We start from the raw sequence: 16,774 nt of genomic DNA, 5'->3' as shown, positions 1-16,774 counted from the left end.
TCACAGAAGTAGAGCTGCATTAGCATTACAGTCCCTATTACATCATTAGTGCTATATAGCTTGAATACAGGTTAATGTGAATATGGACTAAGTGGGAGAGTTCCTGTCATGGTTCAGTATACAGGTAATGGAAGCAGTCCTCAAGCTCCTTATGTACAAGAGGTGCCTGTTGGCTTTATACCCATGTCCTGGTTTTAGCTGGGACAGAGTCAGCTCTTCTTTTTAGCAGCTGGAAGAGCTCCAAGGTTTGGTTTTACTCAGAGACTCACTCTGAGAAGAATGTTGATAGCAAGCTGATGTTTGTAGCTGGCACTGAGGTCTCAAGGACTTCTCAGCTTGCCATATTCTTGCCAGTGTGCAGGAGCACAACAGGATAGGGGGAGCATGGCCGGGACGGGGAGTCCGTGATTCTCCTTATGATTTTTACTTGGACTTAGGATTGAGGCCAAACTGGCCAATTAGTATTCCATATCATGCAGCGTCATGCCCAGTATAAAAGTGAGGGACAGCCGGAAAGAAGGGCCTTTGCTCTTCCGGGACTCTCACTTTCGGACTCTCGGAGTGCTCTCTCTGTCTCGCTCTCTATTTTCGGGCCTCCTGTTCATCCAGGATTACGGTATCAGGATTTATCTGTTTCGGGATCATTAGTTTGGGACGAGACAGGCCTCGGTCAAGGGATGGTGAGCAATTACACTGTACATCACTCATTTGTATATATTTATCCCCGTTCTACATGAGTTAACTCACAAGAGTGGTGTGAAAAGATATATTCAGTAGTTTTGGGAGCCGCATGCTCTATGAAATATTAAGCTGATGAGAGAAATTTTAGCATTTGTGAATTAACTTTGGGGACTTTCAAATACCTTTCTTCTCAATGGGTTACTATAGACTGAAAGAAATTTTGCAGTCATTTCAGCAGGTGATATAGTAATCCATATTTTTCAGTATGAAACAATATCTGTATGTTTGTTTTCCATTAAGTGTTTAAGATTAATCTTTATCCTAGATGGAAGGATAGACCCTACACTCTTGGCCTGCAAGCACTAACGTTGTAGTGGCTGATTTTGCCAAAAGTAGGATTATGAGAAGTAGAAGGTTTTTTCAAGAATAATTGTCACTTCACATAGTCTCCAAGGTAGTGGAAAGAAAGCCAAATATGAATGAAAACGTTGTAGATGTGAGGCATCAAAGTCCTTAAAGAAGTAGCTATTCTACATATAATTTGTATAATATATCTTATACAAATATTATGTTATTATACTTGTAAAATATCCGTATTATACTTGTAAAATATAATAACATGCATCCTTCACTGACATAATTCACAGAACAAAAGCTGATATATATATCTACATATGTATGAAATGTGTAGTGATGAAAATAATGAATCAAAAAAGACTAACTTGAGTGAAGGATACTCTTCTCAACCCTTTATTTAGGGTACATATTTTTTAAACCATCAAAATAGGCTTTTGAAAAACAAGACCTTTATGGCTGTATGGGAATAGGATCTGGTGGTTCCATGGAGTAGCTGGATAGACTGTATTTTAAACCACTACATTCTGTTACAGTATGTCCGATAAAAGCGAATGTGAAGAGACAGATATTTGGTTGCAGAAAATCACTGCGCCATGGAAGTAAATTAATATTGCTTCAGGATCTCAGGAAAGGTAGCTATACATTTGGATTTTCCCAGTGGACAAAAAATTCTTAATTTCTTCTAATTGTTTTGACCAATTCATAGTCAGAGGACATCTTTCAGACACTGTTCTCCATTTCACACCAGAGCACTGGAAGAAGTTACTCACGTTGGGTGTTGTAGCTTTGTTTTCCCTCAGCAGGAGTGTTGCATGCATCCAGAGTGCTCATTAATAAACCTGCATCAGATAAGTCTCATCTAAAAATGTGATCCACCCCTGCCCCTACACAGTCACACACATATTTTCAAAGATGTTGGGCAATTCCACTTTGTTTTAAAATTTTTCAAAATTGCATTTTGAAAAGATTTTGACAGAAGATGAGAAACGAGTCCAGAGAACAGCCTTTGGATTCAATAAATATCTATTTTCAGAATCAGATGGAACCATTCAAGTCTCAAACAATTATGACACCTTTCTTATGCTTTTGGCTCTTCCAGTCATTTCCTGATCTCTCATTCTTTTCTATTCCTTTTACTCATTTAAAACTCTTTTGGTCCCGACAGAATTAATGAATACCACATCTAAATCCAATGATTTAGGAGATCAAGAGAATTCAGAGAATTTCAGTGATTTTCATCTGATTTTAGCACCTGAAATTTCTTAACAGATGGAGAGGAAAACTCATGGCTGCACAAGCTTGGAATGAATATAAACAAGTGGTCTTTTCTGAATTCCCTGATTGGATGGAGTGAAAACAGAGCTCTAGAAAAAGGTATATTTTTATAGTAAATATTATTCCTATTTTCTGGAGTACATGATACATGACAGAAATGAGGAGGATTGTTTTTTTTTTTTCTTCTGTGTCAGCTCTGATTCAATGATGTTGTATAACTTGGATTTCTGAATTCAGTTCCATAGCTTGGACTTATACAAGTCACCATTCTAAGTAATCAGATCAGTCTCTTTTGACCTTAAACACCCACTAGTTAATTATGATATTTAGTTAAGGATTATGATACTCAAAATAATTTTCCAATAGGAAGTCACCTACTGTTTTAAGCCAGACAGATCTGATTAGAAAAAGCAGAAGTAAATATAGCTTTTAATTAATGAAAAGAAAATGAAATTTTAAAATTTTGTATCATTCTCTGATGTAAACTGAGTCTATTCAACAACTTGAAAAAGGTAGTATTGAAAGAGGCTGTAAAGTGCCCTCTTAGCTGTGATAAAAGACTATTTTCTCAAAAGGCAAAATATTTCTGCTTTTTTAAAAAAAAACTTTTTATTTGTAGCTTTAATTACATAAATATATGTAGGTAACTAGCATTAGAGTATTCATGGACAAGTAGTTGTCAAACCACATAACTATGTGTGATGATGTCCATAGACCAAAGAAGACAAGTCAGAGCTGTAAAATTCTTCTCGCAAAGGTTTGTTTTCTTTGTTATCAGAAAAAAAAGAAACATTTTAAAACTATACTTGATGTCTCTAAAAAGAATTTTAAAATGTATATGTACATCTGGAGTTGCTGTGAATTTTAGTTCTCTACTTCAACTTCATAAAGTCTTTTTTGTTATGCAGTAGATCATCTGAACACATCGGGCATTTCTTCCGTTGCTGACCACAAAGCAACTGACCTGGAGGAATGTACAACCAAAGAAGAAGTCCTATATGTTCCATACAAGTTAGCTACATTATATATCACCAAGGTAAAAAAAAAAACCAAAAACCTAACACAACAAACACCCACTCCTCCACCATCAAAAGTCCCAGCATGAATGAATAATTTACAGCACAAAAGATTGTTAATTGTATTAAGTGTCTCTTTTCATAGAATCATAGAATGGTTTGGGTTGGAAGGGACCTCAAAGATCATCTAGTTCCAACCCCCCTGCCATGGGCAGGGACACCCTCCACTACACCAGGTTGCCCAAAGCCTCATCCAACATGGCCTTGAACACTTCCAGGGACTGGGCACCCACAACTTCTCTGGGCAAGCTGTTCCAGTGCCTCACCACCCTCAGAGTGAAAAATTTCTTCCTTAAATCTAATCAAAATCTCACCTCTTTCAGTTTAAAGCCATTACCATTGCCCTATCACTCCATGCCCTTCTAAAGAGTCCTTCTCCAGCTTTCTTGTAGGCCACCTTTCAGTATTGGAAGGCTGCTAGAAGGTCTCCCTGGAGCCTTTTCTTCTCCAGACTGGACAGCCCCAGCTCTCTCAGCCTGTCTTCATAGCAGAGCTGCTTCAGCCCTCAAATCATCTTTGTGGCCCTCTGGACTCATTCCAACAGACCCATGTCCTTCTTCAGTAGGGGGCCTCAGAGGTGAGCGCAGTACTGCAGGTGGGTTCTCACAAGAGCAGATAGAGACCTGCTGGCCACCCTTCTTTTGATACAGCCCAGGATACAGATGGTTTTCTGGGCTGTAAGTGCACATTGCTGGCTCATGTTGAGCTTCTCATCAACCGTAATCCCCAAGTCCTTCTCCTCATGGCTGCTCTCAATCCATTCCCCACCTAGCCTGCATTTGTGCTTGGGATTGCCCCGACCCTGTGCAGAACTTTGCACTTGGCCTTATTGAACTTCATGAGGTTCTTATGGGCCCATAAATGAAGCCTGTCAAGGTCCCTCTGGATGACATTTCTTCCCTCCAGCATGTTGACCACACCACACAGTTTGTTGTCATCAGCAAACTCGCTGAGAGTGCTCTCAATCCCACTGTCCATGTCACCAACAAAGATGTAAATAGTGCTAGATGCAATACCAATCCCTCAGGAATGCCACTCGTCATTGATCTCCACTTGGACATTGAGCCATTGACCACAACTCCCTGAGTGTGATCATCCAGCCAATTCCTTATCCACTGAGTGGTCCATCTATCAAATCAGTGTCTCTCCAATTTAGAGATAAGGATGTCGTGCAGGACAGTGTCAAATGCTTTGGACGAGTCCAGGTAGACAATGTCAGTTGCTCTTCCCTTATCCACCAATGCTGTAACCTCATCATAGAAGGCCAACAAATTAGTCAGGCAGGATTTGCCCTTAGTGAAGCCATGTTGGCTGTCACTAATCACCTCCTTATTTTCCGTGTGCCTTAGCACAGTTCCCAGGAGGATCTGCTCCATGATCTTGCCAGGCTCAGAGGTGGGACTGACTGGCCTGTAGTTCCCTAAGTCTTCCTTTTTACCTTTTTTAAAGATGGGAGCTTTTTGCAGTCAGTGGCAACTTCACCAGACTGCCACAACTTCTCAAATATGATGGATAATGGTTTAGCAACTTTGTCTGCCAGTTGCCTCAGGACTCATGGATGCATCTCATCAGGACCCATGGATTTGTGCACCTTTGGATTCCTTTGATGGTCTCGAACCGATCTTCTCCTACAGTGGGCGGTTCTTCATTCACCCAGTCCCTGCCTTTGCCTTCTGTGACTTGGGTGGTGCGGCCAGAACACTTGCCAGTGAAGACTGAGGCAAAAAAATCATTGAGTACCTCAGCCTTCTCCCCATCCCAGGTAACTAGGTGTCCTATTTCCTTCTGGAGAGGAGCTACATTTTCCCTAGTCCTCCTTTGTCACTGACATACCTGTAGAAGCTTTTCTTGTTGCCCTTTATGTCCCTGGCCAGATTAAATTCCATCATGGTTTTACCTTTCCTAACTTGATTCTTGGTTGGTTCGACAATTTCTTTGCATTCTTCCCACGCTATCTGTCCTTGCTTCCACCCTCTGTAGTCTTCCCTTTTGTGCTTGAGTTTGTGCAGGAGCTCTTTGTTCATCCATACAGCCCTCCTGCTGTTTAATCCAGACTTCCTCTTTGTTGGGATGCACTGCTCCTGAGCTTGGAGGAGGTGATCCTTGAATATTATCCATCTTTCTTAGATAAGCCCCTCCAGGGCTTTATCCCATGGTACTCTACCAAGCAGATTCCTGAAGAGGCCCAAGTCCATTCTCCTGAAATCCAAGGTAGTGAGCTTGCTGTGCACATTCCTTGCCACTCTAAGGATCTTGAACTCCACCATTTCATGTTCATTGCAGCCAAGGCTGCCCTTGAGCTTCACATTTCCCACCAGCTCCTCCTTGTTGATGAGAACAAGGTCCAGCATAGCACCTCTCCTCCTTGGTTCCTCTGTCACTTGGAGAAGGAAATTATCATCAATGCATTCCAGGAACCTCCTGGACTGCTTATGCCCTGATGCGTTGTCTGTCCAACAGAAATCGGGGTGGTTGAAGTCCCCCATGAGGACCAGGGCTCTTGAACATGAGGCTGCTCCTATCTGTCTTCAGTCTTCCCAGTCAGGTGGTTTGTAGCAGACCGTCACTATAATGTCCCCTGCCCTTCCTCTAATCCTGACCCATAAGCTCTTGGTCTGGTCCTCATCCATCCCCAGGTGGAGCTCCATGCACTCCAGCTGGTCTTTGCCACAGAGGGTGACACCTTTTCCTTGTATCCCCTGCCTGTCCTTCCTAAAGAGCCTGTATCTTTCCATTCTGACACTCTCGTCACAGGATTTGTCTCACAGCATCTCTGTGATGCCATTAAAATCATCACCCTGCAGGCGTGCACACACCTCTAACTCCTCTTGTTTATTCCCCATCTATGTGGATTTGCATAGAGGCATTTAAATTGGGCCCTCGATGAATCTGACTTCCTGGCTGGAGTGTCTGGAATTTCTTTCTGTTGCTCTTCAGATGCTCTCAGCTTGTCACAGGCAAGCCTGATATTATCCCGCTCCCCCTTCAAGTCCAGTTTAAAGCCCTGTCAATTAGTCGTACTAGCTCATGAGCAAAGACCCTCTTTCCCCTTTCAGAAAGGTAAATCTCATCTGGCACCAGCAAGCCTAGTGCCATATAGGCCATCCCATTACCAAAAACCACAAAACTGTGGCAGTGACACCAGCCACGAAGCCATGTATTAGTAGACTGGGCACATCTGCTTCTTCCAGTGTTGCAGCCCGCAACTGGAAGAAGACAGGAAAAAATAACCTGTGCCTCAGATTCCTTTACCAATCGTCCCAAGGCCCTGAAGCCTCTCTTGATCGCTTTTGGACTACACGTTGCGGCTTCATCGCCACCCACATGGAAGAGCAGTAACAGGTATTAGTCTGAGGGCAGTACAGACTAGGAAGTTTCGTAGCGATGTCCTTAACCCAGGCGCCAGGGAAGCAGTAGGCTTCCCTAAGAGGAGGGTCTGCCTAGCATATTGGATCCTCTGTTCCCCTCAGATGGGAGTCTGCTATAAGTATTACTCATCTTTTCTTCCTTTTGAAGGTGGTTAGGATACAAGGGCCAGGCCTTTCTGACCCTGGCAACACCTCTGGGGTAGATGGACCGTCATACACATCATCCATTGACTGACCTTCCACATCCAGAGCCTCATATCTGTTGTGCAGAGGCACCTGAGAAGGTCAGGTGGGCAAGGAGGGGGTTCACCTGCCTTCCTGAGCATGAACTTTCCTCTATTCACTTATTTTCTTTAAGCTTTCAGCCTTGTGGGGGTGGATACAGGATCCGCTTGATCTTAATTTTTCTCTGGTGGCTGTTCTTATGTCTGTCTCAGGTTGGGCAGAGCAGGACACCAATGGTCTATCTCTTTCTCAGACTCCCTGACACTCCTTAACCTTCCTACATCCTCTTGCAGCTCCACCACCATCTTCCACCTGGTCACACCTCACACAGATGTTCTCACCAGTGCCATCCTGTATCAGAAAATGGCTCTGGCACTGCCTGACCTGGTTCAAATACCTGATGCAATCTAGTTAAGATGACGCAGAGCTCTGTGGGTGATAAGAGAGATAAACCCATCTCGATCTTTTCAGTCTTCTCCTAGAAAAGGCTTTTCTGGTGTGTCAACCTTTTCATTGTGTCTCTCTAAAATACCTCTACTTATACAAAAGTGTCTTTGATGGGGGTTAAATGGGACAGTGTATTTCAATACCACTTTGCTACTTTGATATCATTTGAAACATGGCAATGTCAGATGGTATAGATTTTTCAGTCTCAAATTAACTGCTTGTAAGTACTCACAAAAATTATATGTCATTACAGATCCATGTTAACAACCACGATTATGTAAAAATAATACATCAGCCACCACAAAAAAAAAGATTTTTTTTTAATTTTTCTTTTTTATTTTAGCTGAGCTGCTCACTGTCAGCAGAATCTGCATAGTATTACACTTAAATGAAGAAGTCAAACCAGGGAAATCTCTGAAAAGCTCCAGATTTTTATAATTTACATATAATCATGTTCATTATTTTTGTTATTCATCCAGTGGTATCTGTTAGCCTCATTTAAGATGCACAAGTATCAGTGTTGCGTAATTTGACATTGCAGCTACCAGACAAGTACGTCAAAAGAAAAGTGGACAGCAGAAACTGGGATGGGAGATAGTGGAATTTTCCTTCTGTGACTGCTATGAATTGGATTAGAAACAAAATGAATAAATCTGAGTCACTGAGGATCCTGATGCAATTTTAATCTTAAACGACTCCTTTTCAGACAGGAAAAAGGTCACCTAGTCAGTCCCTTATGTATACATCTGGTTTTATTAGTGATGAAAAATGCCTGTAGTACACCTTAGTTATATCATTTTTGCAGGTTTTCAAATTACTTTAATGGCACATGAAATAACATGGAATGTAGTCTGTGTCCAATTTATGTTATCTAACTCTTAAACGTAAAAATGCGATCTTCTCCACTGCCTAGCCTTTTTTTCTTTTTTTACTTTCTTCTCAGTAATAAGCTTCACAATGCTGTTTTTCATTTTCAAGAACTTTAGAATAATTGTGATAACTGTGTCTTCTGTACTCCGTTCAAATCAATAAAGTAAAAAGGAAGAGGTGGAGATGCAATGCTAGGACCAGTAAATAAAATCTATTTCAAGTCATATACAGGCTTTTATTCAGTAACATAACATATTTTCTAGTTGTTGAAGCCTGAAAGCTTTGGCCCGCAGTCCTGTTGGCTATTTATCTGTTTTCAAGATCAAACTCTTCATGGTACTGTATCTGTCATTTTGAGAAATGTACCTAAAAATTGTTTGATGGTTCATTATAACTGGAGTTGCTGGTGCTTTAAGTTGATAATTTCCTTCATCCTCTACAGATTGTGAAAGACATGCAGCAAATGAAAAACAAACACATGAAGATAATCAGACAACTAGATGACATAAGGAAAGAAAACCAGGTAATTATTCTGGCACATTAGCATTGTCATTGTGTCATACCATTAGTCAAAATGACACAGAGGGATAAAATCTGCTTCATTCACATTTACGTCTGCATTTAACTACCCATTCTAAGTCTCCAGAAGTAAAGTCAATGTATCTTTAAGTGTACTAGATCTTACAACTTTGTGAAATCTGGTTTTATTTTTTGTTTGGTACAGTTGCAGAGATTTTTCTAAACTTTACTTGCTAGTGAACTTTTTTCTTAAATGCCACCTTCCTCTAACACCTGACACTATGGTTAGAATATTTGCATTTATGTAGGTTGTGCCTCTCAAGAATTACCTTGTTGTAAAGAGCAGTGCCAAGCTATACTGTCTTCCCTCATTGCTAAAGTGGAAAGTTATACAGCTTCTTCCTCTGCAGGTACTTTCTCCTCTACTTTGCACTTTGCTTTGCTTTAGCCTTGCAATATTTTGTCAATATGGTTTACAGAATAGCAGAATCCCTCCACCTGTAAACCCCTGCAAGGTTACAATGAGGACACAGATGTGCCAGTCCTGTGACCATAACCCCATAGTGCCTTACTTTCTTTAGTGGAAGCAGTTCTGCATTCTACTAGCCGGTAATTCTCCCAAAATATGAGATTACCCACATAATCTTTGGCTACACTGTTCTGAAACCTTTTCTTGCAACCACTGCTTCACCTTTCTGCTTATTTGTCACATTATTCTCCTTTTCCAATCCAGAGTAAGATAGCCACTTAGTTCCTATGCAGATGTGTGCTTTCCGTACAATTAAAGTTTATTCTGCCCAGAGGGCGCACAGAGAAAAGATTCAGAAATTACTCTGGAACCTCCAATGGGAAGTGAACAAACCCTTCAGACTGTAAAACGAACTTGAGAGAGTTTCCTGTATATAGCGTACAAAGGCTTGATATCCTTTGGGAGGGAATAGGACTTCATCTTATTCTCAGGTTAGTACATCTGCACAAGCATTGCAATACATGTGTAAATCAAATTCTGTGCTTCAGTAGGAATATAACCCTTGCACAGTCACATCTTACACTTTCAATTGGCTCTGTAGATCACTAGGGGAAGAGAAACAGAGAAACAGGAAGAACACAGATGCACAGTAAGAGAGAATTGCCTTCTGGGCGCAGATGCAAACACAGTGACTGTAATGATCCTTCTTCACAGAACCTCTTTCATTTTGCCTGCTGTAAGGTGTTATTAATTAAAATCTCTGAAATAAAAATAATTCCTAGAAGCACTGGAAATATCTGTGCTTTTTAAAGTTTCTGATTTGTTTATATTCCTCATAAAATTTTGTTGCTTTATTTAAATGTTTCCTGCTTCTGAAAGTTATTTTTTGTGCTACATATATCTTACACTTCCAAGCTTTTGTTTTCTGAGAAAAAACTAATTTCTTTAAAATTGTTTAGCTATGCTTAGAGTGAATTCATTCCATTGTGCTTTCAGTAAGGCTTTGGTTTCTACTTCTGCAGAAAAAGAGAGAAACAGCTACAGCAAGTGAAAATACAAACTTCCTGTGATCAATAAGAAATGTTTGCAGGCAATAAAAAGCAATGAAGAAAGAAAACCAAGCATTACCTGTTGTGGAAACTCTTCTCTTTATCATGCTTGGCTTTCACATTTTCACTCACTATTCATTTTCTCAATAATCTTATAATACAGGAGCACACTATAACTACCATAAAAAAACATTACGGTGAGAAAATGAGGAGTCTGAAATCCCAGTTAGAAGCTTACCGAGAGCTGATGAACAAGAGCAACACACACTGGCAAGATACAGTTAAGGTAACCAAGAAGTACAATTTTTCCATGGCAGTAAGAGTGGCAGGTACTTCTGGAGGTTGCAGGAACAGGCTGTATAAGTAATGATTTTTTTCTTAGGGACAGACAGTCAAATGAAGACACAGAGTTTACGAAATTAATATAAAGCCATGTCTGTCTCCTTCTGGGGATGAGTAAAGCCTTATGCAGTATGTTTCCAAAAGAGTTTTCATAGCTTGGCCTGTCTTTGCGCCCCCAATGGAAACTCAGCGTGACGTTCTCCCATACTGTCTGTGATTATGCACTTGGAAATAGCCTTGTTTTTATGAAAAGAAAGTGTAAAGATATTCACAGAATATATAGAATGTGTAATGCTTTTCTGGTGATGAACAGTTATTACGGTTTATCTCTTTCCTCCTTCTATTCTGCTACTGAGGATAAGGTTCAACCCATTCATGCCTTTATGGAGGGTCTATAGAATCAGACCACCTCTGGGCTCATACAGTCATTATAAATCGGTCAATTTTTATTATTTTTGTGCAAGATTCCCAGGACTTAGCAGCCTGGTCCAAATGTTATTAGTTCTGAACATGCATGGAATGAAAAAACCCAAACTATAGGCCTTTTTGAAAACTGAAGCACTGATGCAGAAATTGTAATCCCTTTTGTCTTATTTTACTGCTGTCAGACCCTGAGGGAAAGAAACAGACAACTGATCCAAGAGAAGGAAGATCTTCTTGACCAAATGAAGCAACAAACAGAGAAATGGGAAGAAGAAAAGGTAAGCAAAGCTCGTTTGGGTTTTCTTTTTGGAGTTAAGACAGTGTTGTAATTGACATTTCCAGTGTGTGCTGTCTCCGGGAGCCTAAGGCACGTGGAAACCACACTGTCTGCCTTTAGGTACGTACATCTAAATCAGCTAAGAGTGAACTGCTATGCACCTGCCTTCCCTTTATTCAGAGCACCCAAGTAGATTTGGCCTTTAAACACCAATGAAGATGATGTACATTTTTTTATCATACTATATTATTCTTTCCACTAAAAAATATTAAATTGTCATTTCTCTCTCATTTCACATTTTATGTCTTTTGAAGAATTTTAAAGTCACTGTAGAGGAAATTGGTTATTTTTTATTTAGCAATTAGCATTAAGAATGAACAAAAACTTCACCTCATCTAAGCCACTTCAACACTGCCATGCAACTGGCTGACCTAGCAGCAAAACTACCTCACTTGGTAGTTCTCAGGAAAAAGGAAAGTGCTTAAAGTTCCTCTGATTTTCTGAAATTCTCTGTAATAATGCAACTTCAGTTTATTAAAGAACTGAGATGGCTGCAGAGGTGGAAAAATAAATAAATTTGTTGTGTTTTTTACAGATAGCATCTGTGAGCATGGTCTGATAATTGTTATTTTCTGCACAGTGTTGTATTCTGCATAATATGAGCAAGTCTTTCTGTAATTTTGCAAATCTTCGACGTTGCTGTATAACAGTCAATTTTCACTGCACTACTCCAAGACATGTATTCAGAGAGATCTTAGCCAAACTTGGAAGGGGAGATGGGGACAGGTAGTCTCAGAGCCAGATTCTCTTTTGCATTTATGAAACTCAATTCAGATTTCTGTAGGATTTCAGAGTGAAAGTCTCAGGAAATAGTTGTGGGGTTTTTTTTAATGATGCAGCACCACCTTTCGATTAAATTTTGCATAGCACCAGTATCTAAAATACAGGTTTTCTTTTCTCAAACACTTTCAACACTGTCTATCACAATCATACTCTATTCCTGATTGACAAACTGTGAAAAATCATGGGGTTTAAAATCCTTTGACCTAATTGTTGTATATCAGGGAAATGTAGCAAAAATATTATAACAAAGAGTAAGAAGTGATGAGGATACAATGTTCCAAGGCTTGTAGGAAAAAGGAATACCTTTTCTTAGACAAAATAAGGCTGACAAGATTTGATGCACACAACCTTTTCTTCAGCGCTGCCTTAGGACTGTGTTTCCAAAAGCTTAGTTCTTCAAATGTTTCAGGAGGCTCCATAATTTTTGTCTCTTCTTTCATTCTGTCAATGTGGACAGATGCTAACAAAAATATGAGCATAGGACATCTTGGTACAGAACCTTGTAAAAACACTGGAGTCTGAGCAAGCTCTGGTATATTTCTCCATTTTGTTGTAACAGCCAATTTGTGTTAGGCTGTGTCACTAACTGGTAAAAACATTAATTCACTATTATTGATTATTCTTCTCAAGGAAATATGAAAACTGGTAACACTGATCTCCTGCTATCTTCTATTTTTTTTTTCTTACAGGTCTGGATTCTAGAAAATTTGTGTAAAAACTTAGATTATCTTTATACCCAGCACACACTGAGTAAGTTTTTTATTTCAGACACAGAAATTCTTCATCTTTCTATTTCTTTTCCTGTTTGTTTTTCTGTTTACACTGAGGTGTATACCAGCTGAAGTTAGTATAAGCTTTTCCACCGAAATACTGTATTGCAGATGGAATAATAGAGGAACATTGAAGCTAGAAATAATATCTGCCAAGACTCCAAACTCCTTAGCATAACTGGCTTATTATAATCAGCATTGGTTTTGAGTAGGTCTATTTCAGCACTTGTAACTTACCTTTTAGACATTTAAACCAAAACAAAGCAGGACTCCTTTACAGTTCTTTGAGAATTAATAAACAAATAGAATTCTTGATTGTTCAAATTATGAGTTCATTCTAAATTCTTTCTTTCTAAAGGGAGATAATTTGGCTGGCCTAGACAATATTCTAGGAACTGCATATTATAAATGCTGAAGTTGTTCTTGTTTATCCTGTTTATCCTATTGTTTTCAATACAGCTTTGCAGGAACTTCACAACATCAGTCTCTATGTGGAAAGAGTGCATGACCTCATGAATTTCCAGATGAAAATTCTTCAGCAAAAGTCCGAAAAGACAGAAGGAGAAAAAGCAGATGCGTCAGTGGTTTTAGAATTAAAAACTGTACAAGTGAGCACAAAAATGGAAATGTGACTCGTTGTTTTTAACATTATTGCAGGTATTTCAAAGGCAATCAGGCTGAATCTAGCAAAGGCTAGGGACTGACAATAAAAACTGTGTGCAAATATACACATGGCTTGAGAATGATAAATTAGTGATGAATGATTAAAACACCACAGCAATAAAAAGAATTCTTATTCTCCTGGAATCACTGATAGTGTGCTATTGTTTTCATTATAATATTAGATAGTACAAACTTTGCTAAATAATCTTTTAAAGATCTACTTTGAATTATAAAAACTATATTCCGAACATTGAAAACAAGTAACCCTTCTTATTTGGTGTTTCTTTTGCTTTTCTCCATTTTTACTCTCCCTTGCTCATCAAAATCTTGGCCATTTCATACGAAAAGAATGAAAATCTAGATCCTGGCTTAGTTTATAAGAGTTATCTTTGTTGCCCCCCAGGTAGCTAATGAAGAAGAGAAGCCTGAATGGTCAATGGAAAATGAATATCTTTGGCAAGCACACACCATGCTGCAAAAGATACAGGAATCCTTACAGAGACGAGAGAAAGAAGTCACTGAGCTCCTACAACGAGAAAGAAGATATAACAAGACAACGAAACCTCAAGTCACAGTGCTAATATTCTTGAAAACTCTTGTCAAGAAGGTAAGACCTCTGTTACTGCAAAGATGGAAAACAATTTATTGTGTTTTGGAAAAAGTTCAATAAGGAAAAAGATGTAGTTTTATTTATTATTGTTTTAGTCTTAAAAAAAATGGAAAAGATATTTTGTGTACATTGATTCAAGGCCAGGTTGGATGAGGCTTTGGACAACCTTGTGTAGTGGAGGGTATCCCTGCCCATGACAGGGGGGTTGGAACTAGATGATCTTTGAGGTCTCTTCCAACCCAAACCATTCTATGATTCTATTTAAAGGTTACAGATGAGATTTTCCAAACAACACATGGAATTAAAGAACCATAAATACCTACTGAAAGTCAGTCTACAGAAAACTGATTAGACCAACTTGCACACTTCTTAATTAGCATTATTTTAAAAGATAAATTGGTGAAGCGTGAGAATGGCATCATGGAAAAAATATGTTTTTCTGTCCTTCCAGTGGTTACATGAACTACATGAATTACAAACAGATGTGCCAGCTTTGCAGGAAATATGATCTAATTTTTTATCCGTGGTAGGTTCACACCATATATTGTGATGTCCCTGGGGCACAACAGTACATCAGTCAGCTTATCAGGAATAACGAGGATGAAAGGGCTGATCGGAAAGAAGCCTTTAATAACGCTCAGGCTGACATTCTGTCCTATGAAGTATTTTACGGAAATGAACCTATGGATGACAAAAGGTATATTGGATAGTTAAGAAAGCAAAGATAGAAATAATACAGAAAAATAATGAGCTGTTTTCAAAGAGAGAAAATATATTTTAAGGAACGCTATTATAATTTCCATGCATAGTTACAGGGGGAAAAAAATCAAAGTAGAGTCTACGTTTATTCTAAGAAAGAAATCAGGGAATTTAGAAACACCAGCTACAAAAAGCAGGAAAACATTTCAGCTTAACTAGGTTGTGCAAGTTTTATCCAGTGTATTATAAAATAAGCTGAAATAAGCTTATTTGGCAAGTCTCTGCTACAACATCAACATCTCCTTCTTTCTATATTTTTACATGATATTTCTTCCTCATATTCTGGATAATTGACTCTTTCTTGTGGTTTAAGTAACCAGTTCCTTATAAACTCTTTTTTTGTTGTTGTTTTTTTGGTTGTGGTTTTGGTTTCTCTGTTTGTTTGTTTGTTTGGTTTTTTAAATAACAGGACACAGCTCTCAATGAAGCTTTTCAGAAATCTTGGGAAAGCAAAGTCCGAATTAGAAAATGTTGAAACAGAGAAAATTGTGTTCGATTGTATTCAGACAGGGGAAATCCCCAACTGGATCAAAAGGGATTGTCTTTATGTAGCTTTGGCAGGTGAGAAATCCTCTTGTCAATTCAGAGAAGCTTAATTATCCTCATCTAACTCACTTTTTAATATAGGAAAGCACAGTACAGCCGTAAAAGGCATTTAGATGCATGCTGCTGCCATGCCATAAGGTATCCCATGAAACACCTTAATTTATGTGCATTTTAATTACTGTATGAATTTTAATACCGGGTCATGGCTAGTAAACACATGGTTTCCACATTTATACCCCACTGTTCATCTTTTCTTTGGTATTTTCATCATTTTGAAAATCAGGTGTCTTTTGTATATTGTGTCTAAATATCTCAGTGAGTGTCCAAGGTAGACACATCCAGGATCCCCCTAGATTTGACCGTCATGGACTGAATGTGACAGCAAATGCAGAATTCAGAAGGAGGTAACTCCTTTTGAAGAAAACTTCAAAATATCCATTGCATTAATTTATCACATTGTGCTCTTCTGAGAGGACTAGCAGAAAATCTTTCCAAATATTTGGCTTGTTTTTTCTACGATTCTGCAACACAAAACCTGGGTTTGGTGGTTTAGGCAGGGAAAAGAAGGTGGTCATGAGCTTCTGTTTGAGACAATTACTATTTCTATATTACTATATGTAACTGTATAATTACTGGAACTCTCCAGAAGATCCTGTAACATACTCTGAGGAAACAGAGTCACCGTCCAGAGGAACTCGTACAGAAGTTTAAAACGGAAATCAAGGTAATATATTACAATGTATCATCCAGCATGGTTTTAAAGAAGATATTAAAAAATACCCTCCTTTTCCTAACCATTCTTAAAGGATTTGAGATTTGCTCTAGATTATATCCTGTGATGTATATACATGCATCTTTTTCCAAAAAGCAAGTCTCAATGGGAATTACATACAGAGATCTACAGTTGTATACCTAACCCCTAAGCACATCTACATTAAAGTATGACATATCTTTGCTAACTAGTGAATTATATGGCTACACCTTTCTGTGTATGAACGGATTCCCATGTTCTGTTTTTACATGTGTATATCTATTTTACTGTTACATAAAAATCTTTTTATCCATCTTGATGGCCTTTGATGCCTGTTACAAGTAAACGTATATTAATGTGTTCATATATCTAACGATTTGGGATGCACAGATTTCCTGTTTAGTAGTAGGTTACAAATGAAATATTGTCTCATCTGCATTTACATCAGAATACA

At 38.8% G+C, this 16,774-nt stretch overlaps 1 protein-coding gene across 1 annotated transcript in view; it reads left to right on the top strand.

Moving 5' to 3' along the window:
• The window catches only part of LOC147526481 (uncharacterized), a 179,947-nt gene extending 163,667 nt beyond the window's left edge, over positions 1-16,280 (top strand). The window contains exons 6-16 of the mRNA XM_086629916.1: positions 2,308-2,412; positions 3,222-3,349; positions 8,742-8,822; positions 10,500-10,622; positions 11,287-11,379; positions 12,911-12,971; positions 13,451-13,599; positions 14,058-14,261; positions 14,795-14,961; positions 15,433-15,584; positions 16,216-16,280. Coding sequence (XP_086486042.1) covers positions 2,308-2,412; positions 3,222-3,349; positions 8,742-8,822; positions 10,500-10,622; positions 11,287-11,379; positions 12,911-12,971; positions 13,451-13,599; positions 14,058-14,261; positions 14,795-14,961; positions 15,433-15,584; positions 16,216-16,280 — 1,328 coding nt within the window. The remainder of the gene's footprint in view (positions 1-2,307; positions 2,413-3,221; positions 3,350-8,741; positions 8,823-10,499; positions 10,623-11,286; positions 11,380-12,910; positions 12,972-13,450; positions 13,600-14,057; positions 14,262-14,794; positions 14,962-15,432; positions 15,585-16,215) is intronic.
• The last annotated feature ends 494 nt before the right edge of the window (positions 16,281-16,774 follow it).

The sequence above is a fragment of the Tauraco erythrolophus genome, chromosome Z, assembly GCF_009769465.1.
Source record: "Tauraco erythrolophus isolate bTauEry1 chromosome Z, bTauEry1.pri, whole genome shotgun sequence".
Classification (NCBI taxonomy): Eukaryota; Metazoa; Chordata; class Aves; order Musophagiformes; family Musophagidae; genus Tauraco; species Tauraco erythrolophus.
Note: the sequence above shows the minus strand (reverse complement) of the source record. Positions and strands in the feature narration are given on the sequence as shown.